This window comes from Engystomops pustulosus, chromosome 9 (assembly GCF_040894005.1).
Source record: "Engystomops pustulosus chromosome 9, aEngPut4.maternal, whole genome shotgun sequence".
Classification (NCBI taxonomy): domain Eukaryota; kingdom Metazoa; phylum Chordata; class Amphibia; order Anura; family Leptodactylidae; genus Engystomops; species Engystomops pustulosus.
The window spans coordinates 95974888-95998115 of NC_092419.1; the positions used below are offsets into that span (position 1 = coordinate 95974888).

General features: G+C 42.4%; 2 protein-coding genes across 4 annotated transcripts in view; one reads left to right on the top strand and one right to left on the bottom strand.

The window, feature by feature from the left end:
• SH2D3C (SH2 domain containing 3C) overlaps nt 1-10843 on the bottom strand; it is a 32957-nt gene extending 22114 nt beyond the window's left edge. Inside the window, exons 1-2 of the mRNA XM_072124146.1 lie at nt 10561-10843; nt 3112-3652 (exon numbers count right to left, since the gene is read on the bottom strand). Of these exons, the coding sequence (XP_071980247.1) occupies nt 3112-3652; nt 10561-10600 (581 nt within the window). The 5' untranslated portion in view covers nt 10601-10843. The remainder of the gene's footprint in view (nt 1-3111; nt 3653-10560) is intronic.
• Nucleotides 573-22495, top strand: CDK9 (cyclin dependent kinase 9). 3 transcript variants are annotated; one of them, XM_072124153.1, is made up of 8 exons: nt 573-587; nt 4966-5019; nt 16720-16801; nt 17377-17467; nt 19485-19663; nt 19912-20083; nt 20320-20468; nt 21722-22495. In XM_072124153.1, the coding sequence occupies exons 3-8, from the start codon at nt 16781-16783 to the stop codon at nt 22082-22084; spliced, it is 975 nt and encodes a 324-aa protein (XP_071980254.1). In that variant the 5' UTR covers nt 573-587; nt 4966-5019; nt 16720-16780; the 3' UTR covers nt 22085-22495. The 3 variants fall into 3 exon arrangements, with proteins under 3 accessions (XP_071980254.1, XP_071980253.1, XP_071980252.1); XM_072124152.1 differs by lacking the exons at nt 573-587; nt 4966-5019 and adding an exon at nt 14499-14918 and having other exon boundaries at nt 19497-19663; XM_072124151.1 differs by lacking the exons at nt 573-587; nt 4966-5019 and adding an exon at nt 14500-14918.
• Nucleotides 22496-23228: the final 733 nt, after the last annotated feature.

A 23228-nucleotide genomic window follows, 5' to 3' on the forward strand; every position in this document is an offset into this window, starting at 1 on the left:
TTATGTTTTCTGGTGTATGACCTTTTTGTCATCACATTAATAGGTCTGACCTGCAATACCAAGCCTAGCCACTATACAATGTATGGTGCTGTTATTCTTTTCAAAGCAGTGAAGAGTTTGCAGCACTCTTCCAAATGTTGCAGTCTCTTAAAATCCGATGATTGATGTAGGAATAAAGGGGGGTGCTGCGAATTAGACCCCCACCTATCTCATACTGAAAAAACCCTTTAAATTGGTCATACAACTTCACTAACTGCTTGTGTGACTAATAGGTTATCTCCGATGCATAAAAAGGATTAGACATGTTCAAATCCAACATGCCTGATCCTTTTTCTGCCTTGAGGGATATGAGATGGTTGTCCAATATCAATGGTTTGGATGACTTATCTGCCATGTGTAAGGAATTGCTGACAGCGCAGATCACTATTATATCAAATGGACTTTCTATGGGTTTTTTGTTTTCGAAAAACACAATAAAAAACTTTATTTTACATTTTTACAGTCAGGTTTATTCATTCTACACAGGTGACAATGTATATTTACCTCCGATGTGGCATCTACTAAGAACAAAGATGGAGGATACAAAGGTAAATCAATATCTCAGACACTGCTTTATGAAAGCTTCCGTGTACAGGTCTACCACCTACGATCTGCAACCATCCGACCCCCATTAGTGAGACGCAGACGCAGCAGGTTGTGGTGTGACCTTCCCAGATGTCATGGAGACCATTGTGCTATGTGTAGTTCAAGGCTACAGCTTGGCATTTAAGAGGCCCCTTATAACGCACTTGACGTTAGAAGTATATTACACCACAATCCACAGGAGAGAGTTCATAGAAACATATAGGACGGGAAACATTCCTTACATTCTGACCAGATGCTCCATGGGATTCCACTATCATATTTATACAGTTTTAGTGCCCACAGTCCTTTATGGATAGGAAGTGATGACCCATTGATAAATGACCTGGTGCCAATCACTGGCCTCAACGGTGATGCATGCACAAACGGCACTTACCTGACTAGGCCAGTAATTAGCTGTGACCTCAAATACTAGGCAAAACTTGTGATGGGGCCAAACCTTTCCTCTTCCATTTAGATTCTGGTATTGCTCTATGCGGCAGAGTAGTCTTTGAGCCCCCCCTAAGGCTTCAGTACCTAGTAGCAGCTGCTACCTTTGCCCGGTTATAACTATATCCCCACTTATATCTCAAAGACATCCGTACCATTGATGATGTACATTACTTTTATCTGTTTTGATGGATTCACTCTTCTGTTTTTATTACATTATGATAATGGTATCAGGTGTAATTACTGGAAATGGAGAGGCGGTAGGACCCAGGTGCCTTGGAGGGCCCAGAGGACTATATGCCACCTATAACAATTATATTTTTAGAAAATGTCACATAGTAATTGTTTCATCGGCGCCCAGGAGCTATAAGTGGTTGCTACAGAACAAGCGGTAATCAAAAACAGCACAACAACTGTCCACAGCTAGTTTGTGGTATTGCAGCTCAGCACTATTCACTTCAGCAGAGATGAATTGCAATACCAGAGACATCCACTGGACACGCGTGGCAGTGTTTTTATATTCTGTACAGCTTTTAGTTACTAAAAGGGATTGTCAGTACTCCGAGCCACCTAGTCGTGAATAAAGATGACCATATGTGCTATCATATTGGGCCATGTTTGCCAACTTTAAAGGGAACCTACCACCACAAATCTACCTATAAAGGTAGATCGGGTGGTAGGTGGACCTTTTTAGGGCTAATCCTCAAGTCCCCGCACTTTTTTGGTAACTTTTATTAAACTTATATGCATATTTTGTTATGCGGCTACTGGGGCGTGGAGAAGCCGCATCTGAGGTTACACGGGCAGCTACTCCACGCCCTGGTAGCCTCTTTTCTTCTCCTCACAACCTTCGGCGCGCAGCCCTCGTCCGACGATCCTGCCATCTGCGCATGCGCAGAACAGCAGGCCCGCGCCTGTGCGGTTTCGGAGCAGTGGCCGCGCAGGCTCGGTCCTGCTGTCCTGCGCATGCGCAGATGGCAGGATCGTCGGACGAGGGCGCGCAGCTACGAGGAGCTGCGCACCGAAGTTTGTGAGTAGGAGGAGAAAAGAGGCTACCGGGGCGTGGAGTGGCCGCCTCGTGTAACCTCAGATGTGACTACTCCACGCCCCAGTAGCCGCATAACAAAATTTGCATATAAGTTTAATAAAAGTTACCAAAAAAGTGCGGGGACGTGAGGATTAGCACTTAAAAGGACTATCCTCACGTCCCATTGATCCACCTACCACCCAATCTACCTTTATAGGTAGATTTGTGGTGGTAGGTTCCCTTTAAGCTGCTCTTTATCAACTCATGACAAAGTATAAGAACTCAGTGTATCTGTCATACTACTAAGTTGTATCCTGGAACACTGTGCTACAACCTATGTGAGAACCATACTGGCATTGACTTAATGTAACCGTTTGTATTTTCCATAAATTAGCATTGATGTGCAATGTGTGTATGCTCTTCCTGCAAGAGTCTCAGGATGTGGTAACATTGGGTGAAGATGAGCAGATATGTAAGTTTTTATCACTGTGACATAGAAAATGACTTCAAAGATCAGCTCAGCGGTTATTATGCTACAGTGTACTCCACCCCAGGGGCGTATAAAACAGTGCTGTGGTTTGTAGACAGATCTTCTTAAATATAGCTGATGCTAGAAAACCTTTGTTCTAGGGCATTGATAGGGTTAGCTGCCTTAGCTCAAGTCACATTGAAACAACTGGTAACCACCAACCAGCCCAAAATGCTTACCATGCGGATAGCTATGCCCCTGCATTATAATTTGGGAATTCATACAAGGTTCTCCATGAGAATTCAGCGCATGGACCCATAAATATTTTGGGGGCCCAACATCTACCAGGGGTCAGGAGGCCATCATACCAACCAAAATAGGTTGCGCCTTCTACAGTATTTATGACTTAAAAGCAGGTCATCTGACCTACCTCACCTAAAAACGTCTGCATCTATGAGGTATGGAGATATGCCCTGCCATGTGCATCTCAAATGTAATATAGGTCTGTATGTCTACTTTTACACTTGGAGACCTCTCCTCTTACCTATCATCACTGATGTCCTTGTTTTGAAGCCATTCATTATTCTTAGGCATTTTTTGATTTTCTACTTTGTCAAGGACATCTGGTGCCACCTCCAATCTCTCTTGACTGGAGTCATTTGGTTGAGCAGTGGCATCATCTTTTATGATATCTTCCTTCTGGTCTTCAATGAGATCTTGCGCTTGGTTTATTTTAGCCTTCATTTGTGTCTTTAGTGAGGGAACCACGATAATCTCATTGGCGTCTTCATCCAGTAGGTCACTTGTTGAGTGCGATGCCATGGTGGTTGGATGTCCTTTATTTTTCTCTTTCTTGGATTTTGCAAACTTTTTGCTGATTCTGGGCATTGTTCCCATGTGACTGTACATGTCACTTGACCGAGCATAGGAAGGGCTCTTTGGTATGGAGGTGAGGTCATCTTGTGTCTTCTCAAACACATTGTCCAAGCTGGCATTGCTACTTGCCACTGAACTCTGGGAGTCTCTTTTGCGAAAAGCGCGGGGCAGATTGCTCAAACTACTGAACATGTGCAATTTAAATAACTCTGCAAAGGAAAAAAAACATACAAATATTACAGTAATATTTTAGAATAAAGATCTTCAATGTGAAAGATCCCTACAAAAAGAACTGGGACAGTAAAGGAGAAGTGTAACTTCACTTTATGTACAACTGCAAAAAAAAAAAGTTCCTAAATATAGAAACAAATTTCGGAGCTTTTATCCAAAAATAGTTTCAGTAACAGAAGAGTACAGAGTTATCAGAAGGTATTGGAGACTTAATGCAGACATCACCCCCTACAATACATCCTTGCATGGTCTCCTGACCTCGATATTCACAGGCTGGATCGTCTGACCTATATCTATAGACCTGCATGTATAATCTGATCCTTATGATTGATAAATGGGGAAATTGATTGATTGATAGAGATTGGGTTTAGAGGCACTTAGCTCAGTGTCTGATCTGAATTTCCTGTGGACTATTGGGTGTGGGGACTAAGAAACTCTTGGCGCGCCATGCCATCAGACGATGTTGACTTGATAGATCCGGTCATAACTCCACTATATGAATTTATATGATTTTTATGAGGAGGTGAATGCTGCTGCTCGTAACTCTAAAACACTAATGTAAGTATACAGGAATCGTCTTTATGGAAAAGACACTACAAGAGTCAATCAATAGTAGTCAATCAATAGAGTTGACTTTTTTTTTTTTTTGGCAGCTCCATAGAGATGAATGAAGTAGAATGAAGTAGAACGGCCACCTGCCTCATTCATCTCGGGGAGCAAGGAGGAGTCCAGACGGACCATGAATTCATTTCCAGCAAACCTGTGCCTTAGCTTGAGTCTCTTTTCTTACTCAGCTTCTACTCAGCCATCCCCTCTCCATCGACTAATATGTTAATCTCTAAGCCCAGTGTGTATTTCTCTAGCAAGACAAAGTTGGATATTTCACTGTGAATATCCATTCTGTAGGTTGCAGATGAGGAAAAAAATTTTCTCGGATAAGATATGTTACAAAAGTTTTGTATTCACTTGTACTCTTAATTTTACATAACTTAAGTTTGTCTTGTTTAAAGGGCCACATAAGGCGGTGCCTCCTTTAATTTCATGTGATTGGTTAAATATAGAAAAAACATTGTAATCCCCCGTCATCAAGAAAAAATTATCTGTGATAATGCCTCTGTGACATATAAAAAAAATATATAGATATAGATCTCTCATTCTTTGTGCTCTGCTGTCAGTCCCATGATGCTTCAGCACAGCATCCTACAATCAATTAGAATCATTATTATGTGCTTTGGATTTATATGAAAGCCTGATTCGGATTATTATTACTACTCATTATTCACTGTTTTAGGGGTAAACGTGATGTTCGCCTCTCCAAGGTATCCACTGGCTAAGGTAAGGAGAGGTAAGTATTAGGCTGAAACATAACCTTTATTAGATATATTAAAATTTATAATATATATAAAATATATAAAATATTAAAAACAAGACCTGTGACATGCACCAAAATGTCCCTCCATCCTAATTAGAGATGCTCAAGTCCTCTGCTCTTTGGGACAACTTGAGATAAGTAAACTTGGAGGCTAGACAGGTAGGTGCCAAATTTTTGGATACAAAAGCACCCACTCATTACACTTAGCTGCCTCTCAGCACAATCTACAGCTAACTCTCCAGTCTATAGAAACAATCCGACGCGTTTCGATCTGATGAGACACATATATACGTGATTAGGGCAGCATGGAGGCATGCACCTGCATTGCTATTAGCGTTGAGTATCATTATTACTACTCACCACTACTTGCTATTATATCTACTAGCTAGTACAATCTGTTCTACAAGCCAAACACTTTATAGAAAAAAGAATCCAATATGCAGTTTTCACCAAGGCCCGTGACCGACCCGTGAGTGATATTATGACCTATTGCTAGTAAAGAGAACACCAGGAAGCCAGAATTTATGGTGATGGGGTCTCTGGACCACAGAAACTTCCAAATCAACACATTAGATCCTGGTTGTGTGTATATTCACAGTCACTGAGCGTGAAGCCAGATCAATATGACTGTAACCTGTTCGACCTGGTCAACCTTAAAGTGACCTCGGAAAGTCCAATTAAAATTTCACTGCCTGAAGGCGTGAAGAGCTGAGACTGGGTGGTGCAGATAAAGGAGATATAACTAACTGATGGTTGTTCTTTATCTAGATATTCACTTATTTAGCATTCGGGTCAGTTTGCAATGTACAGGCAGTCTCCGGGTTACATACAAGATTCTGTAGGTTCTCTAGTTTTGTTCTTAAGTTGAATTTGTGTTTAAGTCGGAACTGTATATTTTATAATTGTAACATACTAGGTTCAGTTCTGGTTGCTCAGCGTTGGTGCGAAAGTTCCAGCTAGCACACACTGTAAGCATGATCCGAATTGGACACATCGCACTTGCTAGTGTGTAAGGGGCCTAAGAAGAACATGGCTTAATTAACAGACAGCACCACATCTTTTCACAGGTTATGTCTGGTATTGCACCTCAGCTCTATTGAACAGAATTGATTAAATCAATCTGTGGATATGTGGTGCCTGCCCTAGTGATTGCGAACGCAATCATATTCATGGTTTCCCATCTTTCCTAGTAGCAGATCCAGCTAAGTAACAGAGCCAAACGATTACTATTCTCTGGTGAAAATGCTATTTCTAATAAAAGTTGGCAAAATTGAGTGTCTTTCCTGTTGTCAAATCCTACGCTGCTCCGTTGCCAGACAATTACTCAGTGGCGATGACAAAAGAGAGACGCACATTCACTCTCAGGAAATCCTAAGGAAAAACACTTCATTTTGGAATATCTTATGTACGTTTTTGCAATATAAATGTAAGTGTATGTGTAGTTAGTGACTGGGCGTTACAAAGTGGGCGAGACGCCATGTTTAGTAAATAATACGTATGAATGAAATCACGGTATGGTAATAAGGGGCGCTCGGCTTGCAGACACCCAGTGATTAGCATTTGCATATCCCCGGGATAAGGGTGTCGTGTCATTTACATATGTTTACAGTCAGTTAAATGACAAATTGGTGCTGGGAATTTAGTTGACACCGCACCCAAAACAAAAGGCCTCTCCAAGAAAGAAGAGGACATTGATAGGCCATCAGTGTTATACAGAGGGTAATATGATTACAGGGGGCGAGGCGGGCAATCAGAGACAATTAGGTGATTAACCCCCAACAAAGATAACATGCTTCAGAGCATGTACTCAAGGCGGCTGAGCTATGAAAACAGCAATTACATTCAGCATTCATTTACAATATGGCAGCTTTAGATGGTCCGGCTGCTGTGGCGGGCAGATAGCTTTTTTTAAGAAATAAAAAAAAATCTTATTTAAAATAATGTCACAAAAAAAAGACACTAGCGCCATATAAACACCATAAAGCAAGACTCTTAATAGTTTTTGTTTACCTCATTTTATTTAATGCCCTCCTTAGGGCTGTAACATTTGTGGCCAAAAATACTCTAGTGAAAATGCCACAAAAAATGTCCACGGTTATGAAAAGTGTTAGCAACAGGCAGGGATTTAAATACATTGTTATAGGAACCAACAGAGTTTTATTATACCATGTGAAGAAAATTGTGTTCTGAAAATGTGCATTCTTGGTTTGACTCCGAAAGGCTTCATAGATAACTAGGCCTCATTTGTCCAGTTTACCATAGCAACCAATCACAACGCAGCTTCTATTTTTCATGAGAGGCTTCAGAAATGAATGCTGAACCATGATTGGTTGCTTTGGACAATATTTTTAATAAACAAAGTGAAATCTGTGGTAATGTCTTGAAATCTGACAGATGACATAGTGGACATTATTTCACTAAGTTACAGTAGAAGTTACAGAAATGGGGAAGCTAGATATTGGTCATTTCTTGGGTGTGGGAACTGAGAAACCATGTATCTTCTCACTTCAGAAGAAGTGGGAACCCAAATGAACACCCAAAACCACTAGTTTAGCTTTAAAGATCACAGGGACAAATATGGTTTTACCAGCCACATACAGTTTTAAAGATGCCTTCAATAATGTGTAAATCTGGGTACATAGATTTACCAGCCATATTCAATTGGGCATGAGTTGGTCATGCTAGCTTAAGACGAGCTTAAATCTTCTCTGACTGCTCTATCGCTGTCTGTGTTCCTGGTCACATGCTGAAGTCTCATGACTGGATACTTATGAGCAGGATAAATTGTTTTCAAGTGGGAAATTTTTAATTATGGCCAATATCCTGTTCCCATCTTCTCAACGAAAGCTATGTAAATCCTAGAGATAAACTCATGGTATCAAAGTGACACTAAAAGCAAGTAATCTGCTCCAATGTCAGCTGCTGCAGAACTACCGTATTTTTCAGACTATAAGGCGCACCAGATTATAAGGCGCACCTTCAATAAATGCCCGCTAAGACGCCTTGGTTCATATACAAGGCGCACCGGATTATAAACCGCACCTGATGAATGACCAGCAGGTGGCAGACCTGTGCACAGTTCAGGGCAGCTGTTGTCTGTCAGTACGGTTCATATATAAGGCGCACTGGACCATAAGGCGCACCTTTGATTTCTGAGAAAATATATAATTATAGTCTGAAAAATACAGTACATAAGGAGAGTTGTAGGAAGGCACTATTACTCAAGCTGGTCACTTAATGGCTATGGTGCAGCAGGATCTCCTCTCTTTGTTTTTACACAACTCGGCCAATAGGTCTATAGTGGAACAAGATTGTGAGGACCCACTGTGCCATGGATTTGGGGGTTTTGGTTAATCCTTAAAGCACCATCTCCATTGCCTCCTGGTTTTTACAGTTTTTTCCTTGTATGGGGATCTGGTTTTCACAGGAGGACATCAGGTCACTACCTTTGGAGTAGTTAGTAGCAGGTGACCAAGACATGTCTAGATACGCCATAGCCTGATACTAAAGTGTCATGTAGAGAAATAGTCAGAAGGCTGACAAATTTGGAGATTTAAAGCATGTTACAAGTATAAACGTGTTTACAGCTAGATTATCACCTAGGGTCCTTATTTAGAGGTTATCTACTCCCGGACCCTCCACGTGACCTCCAATGTTGTCACCAGTCCATGTCACTTTACTAAATGTCAGTCTACATGGCTTTTTGGTGATTACAGTACGTCTGGACACCATGGTGTAGAGCTTGAATGACCAACCCTGTCACATGTCTCAACGAAGAAGATGCCCAGACACCAGAAGCTCTAGAGATCTCAATATTTCTACAATAAAGGCAAACAACACAACAACAAAAGGCATTACAGGGGTAATCACAGGGGCCTAGTGGACACCAGGGTTTGCTGGTGGTTTCATGTAGGAATTGATTAGACAAACCCAGACATCCTGCCTCGTCCTGCCCCGTTACTTAGATTTCACTCCTCATGACGCTGCAGAACGTCCAGGTTTAAATATTTGTTAGAAGGAAATCAATGCACTTAGCGCTCCGTCAGGAAGGGAAATATGGGGGCTGGGATGGATGAAAGCATTGTAAACATTTTCTGAAAAGAAATTGGTGTTATGGGATCTGCTTTTTAAATTTTCACATTTTCCAACAATTATGTGTAAATACAGAAGTGCAAAACGTAGTCATCATTATTAGCTTCATATCATGATACACAACGTTATGATACAGCAAGAGCCTAAACTATGTCAGAGGGAACACTGAGCAATAAATATGAAAGTGGACTCTCGTGACCCAGCGGATGACCACATCATCACAGCAGGTTACATCATCCGGACGGACTAGTAAATTGTATCTTTAGTGCAATAACACCACCGGCCTTTTGGAGCAAATGTATCTTAGAAGAACCAACTTTTACATAATTACATATAGGGAATTACTGTAAATGTGGTTCCCTTATATTTAAACCACAATTCTCAGAGAAGCTACGGGTAAAACAGAGAATATGTGATGTATTATGTTATTAATGTGCTTCCTTTATATTTTACGGTATGTAAAAGTCCCACAATGACTGATATGTAAAACACTGAATATCCTCCTCCTTACATCTACTTCTATTTCTCAGCTGACCTTCCCTGATGCTGAAGATGGAAATTCTGCACAATGTTTTCTTTCTCATCTGTTTCCCCGTAGAACAGTTGCAAAATGATAGTCAATATATTGATCTTGCTCCATCGTACATAACACACACAGTAATAACACTACTACCAGAAGTGCAGGGGAAGATCTGACATTTCCCATTACTACATTTCTCCTACGCAGTGCTACAGTTATGCATTTAGTTATATAATTCTTGGGGGGAAACAATAAGCTGCCAGACAATCCTTGCAACCATCAACGGGAGAGATTAGGGTGTTCCCACAAATATAAGATTGTGGATGGATCTTATATTTAACTAGATATATCACAAATATATCTATAAGGATTGACCTACCTGAATAATCTCTGTCGACATCCTATAACGGGGATACCTATGGATTCCTTAATTTACTAGACTGTGTATAAATACTGTATATATATATTCTCCATACATTACTATATCTAATGATACCCCATATATCAGTATAAAAAAGTATATACTATGTTATATATGGTTATAGTACATGGATATTTGACTATAGAGCTGTGTGTAACAATCTATTTGTCACTACGTGGAAGTATATATAAATATAGTGGCTCTATAGAAGAGTAATGGTCTATATAGGTCTTATAGCAATCTGTACAATCATAACTATAATAAAGAATTTTAATACAGAAAAATAAAGTAAAACTTTCGGATTTCAGGTGCAAATTTTCTTCAGCAACCTATAAGGTGTCATTTCCCCATACAAAGAGTCCAGTACTATAAATAATACGTTAAAGTTGGTGACCCAGTATAAATTTATCATGGGGAGGGACACAAAGTGCTACAGTCTTACAGAGGAGAGCCCCCTATCAGGATACAGCTTGATACTTACTAAATTTTTTGGAGCTCGGTTTCTTTGCATTGTCACCCATGTCTCCAACTTTGCAGAGAAGAAGATGCTTCAGCTTCTTATATCCGTTCCACTAGTTGCACACGTCCCTCAGCACGTGTGGCCCCATCTGTCCCTGTAGTCAGTCACTACACTTCTCTACTCATCATACTACTATCAGGCCGGGTGCTCTGCGGTTTAGTGTAGAGCACTTTAACCACAAGGTGGGTTGTGATATAAGGAGGAGGATTATTCTAAGAAAGATGGTTATCTAGTAGTAAAATTCCTTTGATGGTAGGAGTCCCCTCCTCCTTGTTGGGGGTCTTGTAGAACTTCTCAATATACCAGTGCCCTGCATGCTATACTATCCATAGTGTAATACGGTATATGATGCCTACTTGTTGTCACTTCTATACCCAGCGCTTGGTGCACATCTTCACTTCCGCTTTTTGACGGGTTTCCTGTGAGGTCTTGAACATAAGAGAAGTGAGGTGACAGGCTGACTAAAGCCGAATATAGATGACAACCATCAGGGGCTGAGAATGGTCTGTCACAGAGCAGCAAATCTAGTGATCCTAGTGAGAAAAATGTACATTAATTCTGCCATTACTTCAAAAAACACCATACTACATTTAAATAATACCACCATACTGCGATTCTGTCATACAAAGCCTCCATCAAAGTCAATAAGAAGTCACTACAAAGTTTCTATATAATAGTGCTATAATGTATTAGAAATAATACTACAGTAGTGCAATACTGAATCAAACAAAGCACCATATTGGAGAACTTGCACAGGTATTTAAGAAGTGTCTGGGCTTCCATGCGGCACGAATTATGGCGTGGACTGAGCTCCGCATTTAGCTTTCAAATTGTGTTGCACGCCCTATGTTATAGGTGCACCACAAAAAAGATGGTGAACTCTGTCTGGCCAGTGCAGGGAAGCGACACATTCATGATTTCTGGTGCACGTTCTTAGTGAATCGCTGCCCGCAGCATTATAGACAGACAATGCACTTTAGTGACTCTAGTGACTTTGTAAGTAAATGTGCCCCATTGTGTTAGGAAATGGCACTATACAGGGTCTAAATGACATTTCCACAACATGTTTACATAAAAGTGCACCACTCTGCCTAAATATGACTATATAACAATAGTACCATACAGTGTTGAACACTGCTACCAAACAGTAACCATATGACACTGCCAAAAATAATACCAAAAATTCCATTTTACAGTATCCACAATACACTCTATATAATAGTACCAAATGGTGCCCAAATAGGACATTGACCAATAAAACTGCCATACATAATGGGGCATATTTACTTACCCGGTTCTCTCGTGATCCCCGATCCGGACTGTCCGACGAAGATGAAGTCCAGCGCGATTCACCAAGATCGTGCGCCCGAGATCCTGCATGTGTCGCTTCCCCGCTCAGGTCGGCCGGAGTTCACCTTCTTCCCGTTGTATGAGAGTGCATGTCTTGCGACACAATATTCGTTGTTAAATCCCGCGCGTTGTCCGAATCCGTCGGGCAGGCCCGCCCCTGTGAAAGCCGGCGCCGATGTGCCAAAATCTGATCGCGTGTGCCAAAAACCCCAGTTAAATGTGGTGCAAAACGGGAAAATTCGGGAAACCCAACAGAAATGTGTTCTGCGGACCCTTAGTAAATGTGCCCCATAATGTTATCATACATTTTTGGACATATTCTCCCTGAAAAGAACCTTACCACGATTTTACAGAACTGTTGTGTTGCAAAAACAGAATGTGTAATTGATATTCCTATGGTTTCCTTATAGTTTATGACTGACACGTAAAACACAGAATATCCCCGTCCTTCCATCTATTCGGAGTTCTCAGCTGATGTTCTGAGATCAACGATTCCGCCAACTGTTTCCTCTTCTGTTCCCTGTAAAAAAGTCGCAGAATGATAGTCACTATATTAATCTTGCTCAGAGGTTTTCATACATGACTTTGCACAGTAAGAACACTACTACAAGCAGTGTCTATATAATAGTGCCGTAAATATGACCACCATACAGTGATCACATACTCCCGCCATATGTAATAATAATAATGACTTAATGAGGCACATTTAATAATAATAATTCCTTTATTTATATAGCGCACACAGATTACGCAATGCTGCACAGAGTTTGCCAAATTGTTCCCTGTCCCCAATGGGGCTCACAATCTAAACAACCTACCAGTTTGTTTTGGAGTGTGGGAGGAAACCGGAGGACCCGGAGGAAACCCACTTAAACACGGAGAGAACATACAATCTCTTTGCAGATGTTGACCTGGGTGGATTTGAACCCAGGAGGACCCCAGCTAACCCGGCCAATGGAGTTCACCCAAAGTGCATTGTGTCGCAATTCATTAAAATTGTGCGCCCAATTTCCTGCATGTGTCGCTTCCCCACTTGGGCCCGCTGGAGTTCACCTTCTTCTTCCGGGTGCATGTAAGTGCATTGGTTCCGACACAATTTGAATATTAAATCCCACGCTGAGTCCGAATCAGTCGGACCGTCTGACTCTGAGTTGCTTCTTTCCTTAAAGAAGGTATACAGCAGCTGAGACGTGGATTCATCCTTTATACTTATGTCTACTTTACAACTTCTTTGTGTAATTAAAGCAATATCTTCTGCGTTCACTGACCCCCTACTCCAGTGATGGCTAACCTATGGCACTGGTGCCAGAGGTGGCACCCAGAGCCCTTTCTGTGGGCACTCAGGCCATCACCAGAGATGACTCCAGGTATCTTCCTGCAGTCCCAGACAGCCCAGGACTTGCTGTGAACAGAGCTATTTTAAAGTGACAGGACTACCTGGGACTATTTTCTGCTTTATTGGTGTCCTCAGAGTGCTGGTATCAATGAAAACTGTGACAGAGAAGGGAGTATAAATCACAAATTAAATTTCTGTGTTGGCACTTTGTGATAAATAAGCGGGTCTTTGTTGTAGTTTGGGCACTCGGTCTCTAAAAGGTTTGCCATCACTGCCCTACTCCTAGCAATAGTATAATGACCTCTAGTGGCCACATTACTTATGTGGACAACACATTAGAGAGAGAGAGAGAGTTTGCAAGTAAATTATATATAAACCCAGGGGTGCACCAGCCATGAGGCAAGTTGAGCCTCTTGCCTCAGGCAGAAGCACCACTTGTAGTAAGTTGGGAGAAAGCATCAGGCCCGCAGGGACTTGCTACAAAACAAGACCTGACACTTAAAAATAGTGTTTCTTCACACATGATGTGAGTATGGGTGTGAGAAACTACATGGAGAACCAAATTACTAAAATAATAACCTCATACATTAGTCCTGGATGAGGCAGCGAGGGGCGCCATCCTTTAGCTTGCCGCAGGCAGCAGAGAGTATAGGTGCACCATTGTATAAACCCGCCTCCTCACAGTACCTTAACAGCCATAATATAGTAATATTAGACCGCCATACAACACTGAATTACTACCGCCATATTGTATCCAATCAACATTGTGAAAATCAGACCAGAAACACTACCTATAAATCATACTGCAATACAGTGTACAGATAAAACCCCCTAACCAGTCCTTCATTATTACTGCCAGGCAGTGCACACATTACAGTGCCATACAATACCCATATTACTATTGTACCTATGGATGCCCCAGTTACAGTAAAAAAAAAAAAATGATGATTTTCAAAAAAAAAAAAAATCTAAAATAAACTGTGAAGTGTAAGTGACATATAGAATGACAAAAACACATAACAAAAAATGATTTTGATTACATAGGACCATATTGGCCAAAGCAACCAATCATAGCTTAGCTTTTATTTATTTCCCAGCATGCGGCGAAATGAAAGTTGAATTGTTATTGGTTATTGGGACATGAACGGCAGCGCTCCTATTGGCTAGTTCTCATCATTGTATCTCACACGCATCCTTTGTGTGACGTCACCTTTAGAAGCAGCCCCGCCTCTTCTGGTGAGACTTCCGCCCTTCCTTTGGTGCCCTTTTTCCGCTTCGATCCATTCCACACGTTCTGGTTCCTTCTGTCACGGGTGTAGGTCGTGTTACTGGGCCCGGATAGCGCACGGTGCTGGCCCGTATACCTCGCCGCCGTACAGGCTCCTTATTTCGGCTCCTTTGTGTGGCGTGTGTAGGCCTCCAGCCTGAACTCCTCAGCTCAGCACCGGGAGAGGCCGGGGGTCGGCGGCCTGTGCCCGGAATCGGATAGTCGCGCCCCGTCCGGGTCTGAGCCTCCTCCCGCGTCCTCCGCAGTCTCGGCCATGGCGAAGAACTACGACTCGCTGGAGTTTCCTTTCTGCGATGAGGTCTCCAAGTACGAGCGGCTGGCCAAGATCGGTCAGGGGACGTTCGGGTAAGAAACGGGGCCTGGGTTCATAGTGGAGGGTGAAGAATCTATCCGCCAATCAGCTGTACGCTTTCATATACATAGGTGGTGTAATTTCCTTTAAGCTGCCCTGGGATTGGCTGCCATTGACTATCTATTGGTGATAGACCTTAAACTGTAGTAAGATGCTGTATCTCTGTCAAAGATGCAAAAAATGGCTCAAAATTAGATTTCTGCATCATCAGTCACAGGGTAACGGCTGCACATCCACTCTGTCCTGCAAAGGGTTAAAGGGGGTAACTTGCTGATGGGTGGTCGCACATGCACCTGCTGCTCTTTTCATCACTATGACACAGAGGTCTTTCTTCAGTGTCACACGCAAAGAACGGAGCGGCAGCAGTCATGTCCGGTCTGACGCTTCTTTCATTTGGGGTATAATGGACAGCAGGTTATCCCCATTTGACTTGTCTGGGCAACCCGGAGATCCACTTTTATAGAAAAACCTGTTTCTGCTGTGGACATATATTGGGCGACATTTATTAAAGTGTTAGTTTTCTGTCTGACTTTGCACTGAAAATTTTGTGTAAACTGCACAAGTATTTATGAAGTGTTTGCACCTGTTTTGTGTCCGACAAGACAGACAAAAACCTTCACCTTAAAGGATTTGTCCACTTTCAGCAAATAATTGATACTGTTGGTGTAAAGAAAAGTTATAAAATTTTCAAGTATACTTTCCCCATCAATTTCCCACAATGTTCTAGATCTCTGATTGCTGCCCTTCTATAGAAAGCTTTTATATTTACTATAGAAATCTGGTCTTGAACTGTTAGTATCACAGAGAATAATCAAAGCCATGCTTGTGCACCTGCGTGCCCATCACTGGAAGTAAAGATAGAAACTTTCTATAGAAGAACAGCAAGCATAGACCTAAAAAACCATGAGGAATTGATACAGAAAGTATATTGCAAAATAGTATAATTGTTCGTTACAGAAATCATTTCAATTGGACCACCCCTTTAAGGGGGGGGGGGGTTACTGCTTTGTCAGAGATTGCGCCACATTTATTACTGCCGTGCGTCACAATTCTGCAGCATAAACAAAGTGCACCAAAAAAATGCTGCCCACTTTCCGAGCAGTGCAGGGGGCGCCAGATTCATGAAGAAAATGCGCCAGTTGAGCGCAATCTGCCACACTCTGCCCAATCCACAGGCAAACTGCACATAGTACAGACTGCACTAGTTTCGGCACATTGTGCATTGATAAAGATCCAAAAATCCATTACTGAGGAGGTAAGAAATATTAATCCAGAGTGAAACCCCTTTTGTTGGAAACGGTGTGTAGATTTGGAGATCACACAGAATCGGTGTCTGTATCGGAGGCAGATGTTTTAGAAATACAGAATACACATCTCTATATTAGATATACACAAGTTGCAAAATGTACAAGTAGATGTGCAATAGATGGGGAATACTGGTGTACACTGAAAGACAGAAAAGATATCCCGCTCCATACATAACAAAAGGGCTCCAAACACAAGGTAGTGGTTATTTCTTTGCTCTTCATTTCATATGTAATGTTTTAAGCCTGAGAAAAGCTCACACCTGAGCCAAAACGTTACCTATAGAACAAAGACCATGGAGAGAATCACTAGTTTGCACTACAGTCTTGTGATATACACTGCACTGCTTTGGACTTCACTATTTACTAGTCTCAACATAGATGTTCTATTATTCTTACAATCTAAGAATCTCATAACATGTGTTATTCCAAATAAAGAGATTTGCAGGAGTCTCTCTAATCTGCTGCTTCTGGTGTCTTTTCTCTTTAGAGAGGTGTTTAAGGCTAAACATCGACAGACGGGGAAGAAAGTGGCACTGAAGAAAGTGCTGATGGAAAATGAGAAAGAAGGGGTAAGTGGGTCGTATATAGCAGATCGGATCAGATGTTAGAGGCTCTGTCCACACTATGAGAAGCTACGGTATACAGCTGATCAAGGTGCCATACTCTTCCTCACTGATCTGGAATGTAAGACATATACAAATGTCATCAACTTAAAGGCTGCATTCACGTGTCCTGGCTGTATTGTGCTTTGAAACGTGATCCAACCGGAATGTTGGCTTGGCATGATCACATGATGTTCAGCAGTAAGGGGCACCGCATGTTTTGTATCATTTACATGAAACACGTGGTTCTCCCTAAAGTTTCAGTAGGTATGCAAATGCAATTGGGTCAAGCCCCTCCCATTTCCAGTTGGATTACATTTCTAGACTCAATACAAGCAGAACGTCTGGATGCAGCCTCAGTGGTTTCGAAAACCGTTACATTATCAGTTGCTCTAATAATGATGTGCTGGCTGCACACGATCATGTCAGTCAGTGAATCCTGGACTGTGCACTGGGCTGATTTCACGGACCGACCACAGCTCCGAGGACCATGTGAGTTCCTGAAAAAGGGTCTAACCATTTCTCTTCTCTTTTCTTCACAGTTCCCCATCACCGCCCTACGTGAAATAAAAATTCTCCAGCTCCTGAAACATGAAAATGTAGTGAACCTCATAGAGATCTGCAGAACAAAAGGTACAGAATATTCTGTGCATGCCAACGTGTGGTGCCCCGGATGTCTGCATGTTTGTAGTGCTTGGCAGTAAGGTGACTGGTGAGCATGGTCACTAGCTGACAATTATATACACCCTGTTCAGTGCCGGCAATTAAAGGGATTTTACCCAGGACTGCCAGCCCTTCTAGTAAGGAGCATATATGACTGTTTAATCTTCTGTCCTCCCTAATGGTGACCAGACTTGTTTGATTACTATTAGATGACCCCCAGCTGATATGAGGGATGTCCTGACATATCTGAAATTGCGATGCCGAGTATGCGTTGGTTCGCAAGTCATGTGATACACGAACCGCGGCAGTTTCTGCCATGCCAGGAATGGGGAAGCATTTAATTGCTCTGTATATTCGTATATTGAAAATATAAGGCAGTCCTGGAAAATCTTTTTAGTTGTGTATATATTTCTTACATCCCCCTTATTATACCATGAGACTGTGGTATGCTGCTGTGTGCGCTAATAACTCATCATTTCTGGGCTAGAAAATGGAGATTTAAAGTGGTTTACCAATTTTATCAATTACATGTTTGGATGATAAAAGGCCATACATTGTCATAGTCTATACTGTGTATTAAATCCTCATGGCTTTCTCGATCTCTTCTTGCTGTCAGTTACTTGTTATGGACAACTGTCCATGTTGATGTGATGAGCACAGGAGTATATGGCTTGTTGGTCACAGCTCTGTTGTATATAACCAGGATCATTGACTGGTTTTTATCCAGTCCCCCCCCCCCCCAAAAAAGCAATGATTGACAGCAAGCAGAGATCTAGAAAGCCATGAGGAATATTGACACCGCAAAGACTATGGCATTGTCTGACTTTTTATTATACAAACATCATTTATTTGCTAAAACTTTATAGGTCTTGTTACAAGTTGAATTGTTATCCCCTTTAGACAGGATAAGGTGATAACGACTTGTACCCCCCCCTATAACGGGAAATGGTCCCTCAGGAATCCGGAGAACTGGGGTCTTATTCTCATTAATTAAGTAGAGCAGAAGACTGTGCCTGTGTCTTCCCATTCATCACTGTGTGTGAGTGTTGAAAACTGGCAAACTATGTTTTCAGGTATTCCTTATTTCTGACACCCGCATAGTATTGAATGGAGCGGCAGGACACGTGCTCTTGGACCACCGTTCCCCTGATTATTGTGGCTACATTCTCCGAATCGGTGAAGGTCCTAGGAGTTGGGCATATTGTTATAGCAATCAGGCTTGGTACAATCCATTTAAGGATATGAATCCTTTAAAACCTATGTACAACCAATCCATTCACGGCTCTTGGTGTAAATCCTGTCCACCCGTGCCAGCCAGTGAGCACACAATTTTTAAGATAATACTTTACCTTCAACATTGTGCAGCCGTTGCAGACTTTGGTCCATGCTCTGCTCTGCAGCCGGAGCCAGTACAGTAAACCCCCTAAATCTTCTGCATGTGGGTTAAACTCTTTGGGTGGTTATTAGTGTTTCCTGCATGGTTACATATGACTAATACTGCTGCCTGCCTATCGCTTTCTCAGTAATAGAACTAATGTGGAGTCTGTACCTTTCATTCCTTAGTTTCTGGCACTGAAAGGGTTTACAGTAGTAACAAATCTAATCAAGACCAAAGTCAAAAGGGCAGTTATTAACAAAGCCGCGCCGGTCCCTGGACCCGTACATGGCTGCCACATAGTATATGGTGGCTGCACTTCTGTCTAGTGAATTGATGGAATAATCGGTTGTATTGAAAGGAACATAAATAAACATTATATGTATTTATCGGTCCCATAATAAAAACACCTTGGTCTTGTTTAGTTTTGCATTTTATTAGTGTATCCGCCGCCTGTCACAGCCATTAGCCAGTATTGTAATGAACTCTGCCCGTTGCTGGCACCAGCCCCCTCTGCCATGTGTGTAGGCGCCGGGTACACTCTATATTGCTTTATGTATATGCTTCTGCTGTGAGTGTCAGAACCTTTCCGAGACTCTCTTGCCCACCTAGTTTCTCCCACAGCGAACCAGTATAATAGATACAAAGGAAGCATCTTCTTGGTGTTTGATTTCTGTGAGCACGACCTAGCGGGGCTGCTGAGCAACACACACGTCAAGTTCACACTCGCCGAGATCAAGAAGGTGATGCAGATGCTCCTCAATGGCCTCTACTACATCCACAGGAACAAGGTGAACCCATCTATGTAATATGACATGATTGTATAGTTCTAGTACATTTCTATGTAGGGGGTCAACCATGTTACCCCTATTCAAATGGATATGAGTTGTAATTACTTGATTCAGCCACTATACAGAGAATGGCGCTGCCTACTTCCTGTTCCAATCTGTTTATGAGCTGCTGATCTCGGACGGTGCTGGGAGGAACTGATTCTATGTTGATTTACTAATGTTATTTTTCTTCTTTTTTTATTTTATAGATTCTTCACAGAGACATGAAAGCTGCAAATGTGCTCATCACCAGAGACGGGGTCCTAAAACTTGCCGATTTTGGATTAGCCAGGGCATTCAGCCTCGCCAAAAACAGCCAGCCAAACAGATACACCAATCGAGTGGTCACGCTGTGGTACAGACCCCCGGAGCTGCTGCTAGGTAAAGCCCTGGCTTGCCGTCTAGTAGACTGGCTCTTTATTTTGTGGTACCTATAGAGGTATATAGAGGTTTTTGGGTTAAATGGAGAGCTGCATCTTGCTGTGCACGGGTCAGCAGGGCTCAGAGACCATTGCACAAATCTATTCCCAGGTCTTTGCCCACTGCATTTGGATGTGGAGTTTCCAGTCCCCAAATGTTTCAAATTCTATTCTAAATGTATTTTATCTTTCCCCCAGGTGAACGGATTTATGGGCCTCCCATTGACTTGTGGGGTGCTGGATGCATCATGGCAGAAATGTGGACCAGGAGCCCAATCATGCAGGGCAATACAGAGCAGCATCAGCTGACCCTCATCAGCCAGTTGTGTGGCTCTATTACACCCGAGGTAAGTGGTTGTAGGAAATGTAATGCCTCAATGCTCAGTTTGGATCTCCTAAAGGGTCAGAAACACTTATTTAGGCCACTTTCATAGGCACATATTCAGTGTGTTAAATAATGTCCATATGTTGGTCATAATTTAAGGACTGCAAGATGCTCTGTGGTCCAGATTCTCTTCATTGTAGTCATCTATGAAGCTGTGAGTCACTTCTTTTCTAAGGGACTATTATACTGTGCTGAAAGCCTGTCCACAGGGACAGGCAGTGACTCATAGCATCATTTATGACTTGAGTGCCTACCCAATGTTCATTCCGGGAAATACAGGCAACACATGGTTCATATTACATAGATCAAAAATCTACCATCATGATAACCCAGGGACACTTACTCATAGATCCAGGACTATGGTAATCTTCTTATTTGTTATCCCTGGGCTCCATGTTCATGAGCCTTTAGGGGTTCTATACTGTAGCTTTACCGGCTATTACACTGTGCAGGAGCCATCCCCCCCCTACTGTGTATTAAACTTTCTCTTCTGAAGTGAAATTGTATTAGAAAGTGTGAGGGTGTATTGCGCTGTGTGTAGAGACAGGCAGCAGCCTGTGAAACTGCAGCATTGAGGGGCTCCCCCCCCCCCCCCCCCCCTGTCAATATTTGATGATCTATCCATAGTATAGGACAGTGATGGGGAACCTTTTAGAGACAGAGTGCCCAATCTACAACCAAAACCTACTTTTATGTCTCAAAGTGCCAAGATGACAATTTATGCAGCAACCTAGTGATCCCAGCTGTATCAATCGTATTGGCTTCCTGAGGACACCAATACAATAGAAAGATGATGGAGAAGTCTGGATTATAGCTTCCTTCTAGGGTCCCCTGAAGAGGAAGAATCAGGGGACCCAGAGCAGGAGCTCCAATGATGATCCATCTCTGTCCACACCTTCTCGCTCCTCCTGTAGTCCTGACAGCCAAGGAGGTGTCGCTTTAAAATAGCGCTGAGCTTGGCGCATCCTGGGCTGTATTGTATCACAGGAGAAAGCCTTGAGTCCTAGCTGGCGAACTCTGTGTTGGGGTGAAGGCCTGGGTGCCCACAGAAAGGGCTCGCAGTGCCACCACTGGCACCCGTGCCATAGGTTCGCCACCACGGGTATAGGCCATCAATATTAAATCCGTTGAAGGGGTAAGTCCGATACAAGGATGGATCCACTTCCTGAAGCTCTAATCATGTGCCCTTTTTTTTTTTTTTTTCTTCTTCTTCAGGTTTGGCCAAATGTGGATAAGTATGAACTCTACCAAAAGCTTGAACTACCGAAAGGACAAAAGAGGAAAGTAAAAGAAAGGTTAAAGGCTTATGTGAAGGACGCGTACGCTCTAGACCTGATAGACAAGTTACTCGTCTTGGACCCGGCACAGAGAATCGACAGTGACGATGCTCTCAACCACGATTTCTTCTGGTCTGACCCCATGCCCTCTGACCTGAAGAACATGCTGTCCACTCACAACCAATCCATGTTTGAATATTTGGCTCCTCCCCGCAGAAGAGGCGGTCACATGCCGCAACAACCAGCCAATCAGGGAAGGAACCCTGCCACGAACCAATCAGAATTTGAGCGGGTATTTTGAGGCTGATAGTTGCCCGCTATCCATGCTGTGTATTGTATAGGGAGGAGCAACTCATCACAAGCGTCTTACATTGTCCTCATGGCTCATGTCACACAGTCTTCTCCCAAAATAAAGCGCCCCCCTGATGTGGCATCCGGTAATGACACTTTCCTGTATCATGGAAGTCTATCTTAATGATTAGTAGCTTGGCACCGTGTGCTACCCAGAGCTGATCTGCCCGCTGTGAATGGACCATGTGTCAAATATACTTCATGTAATGTGGTGGTGATAAAGCCCACACTGTCCATACCCATGAGAAAAGAAGCTCATTGTTGCAGTGATATTCAGTAACCTGATCTTGTATTTCCTTTTTTATCTCTAATGTATGACCGGATCATATATGGAAATTAAATGGTCTCATTTTACTTGGTATATTACATTGTTATGTGATCTAAGTGAGGGGGGGGTTGGTTTGGGTTTCCAGGGATGAGCTCATATCATGTATCCTAATAGATAGAGGGTTGTCCTATGAATCCATATACATAATGATGCTGCATCCAATGCCTGTCTATAGGAAGAGCAGATTGACGGGAGGACCAGGTTTCACACCCCCATCGATAACTTATACAAAACATGCGTCACAAATTGGTAAATAATAAATCTGGCGTTTGAACACCCCTTTAAAAATATCCATAGGATGAATGAATTATCAGTGTTGGGTCTAAGTCTTTGCACTCCTGCTGCATACTAGGAGTCCATAGTGGCCTTTTCTGTGTATATCAGCGTTATCTGGTACTGTCGCTCCCTCCCCCTTACGGACATAGGAACAATCTATAGAAAGGTATTGGACGTGTTATTGGCTCCACGAAAAACATGGATATTGAACTCTCATTGATCCAGTATTTAAGAACAATCACTAACGTAAAGTAAGAAATATTTTGGTCCTGGAAAATCTGTTTCATCCATCTGTACACGGCAAAAAAGCAATCAGCCCACAAACTATAGGTAACACACATCCAACACCCCCCCCCCCTCCTGTAATATGTGTGCCATCATATTTTGACTCCTCCAACATATATCAAATGGTCATCTGAAGTCCATGGTTTTAGACTTTTTTTTCACTGCATCATGTGCTATGTACCCTCTTATACAGCTCTCAATCAGT

Bases quoted from the DNA above. Each gene is read 5' to 3' on its own strand.
- CDK9 (XM_072124151.1), top strand. From the start codon at position 14,827: ATGGCGAAGAACTACGACTCGCTGGAGTTTCCTTTCTGCGATGAGGTC. The intron at 19,664-19,911 runs GTGAACCCATCT...TTTATTTTATAG, and splicing joins ACTACATCCACAGGAACAAG to ATTCTTCACAGAGACATGAA. The intron at 20,084-20,319 runs GTAAAGCCCTGG...TCTTTCCCCCAG, and splicing joins ACCCCCGGAGCTGCTGCTAG to GTGAACGGATTTATGGGCCT.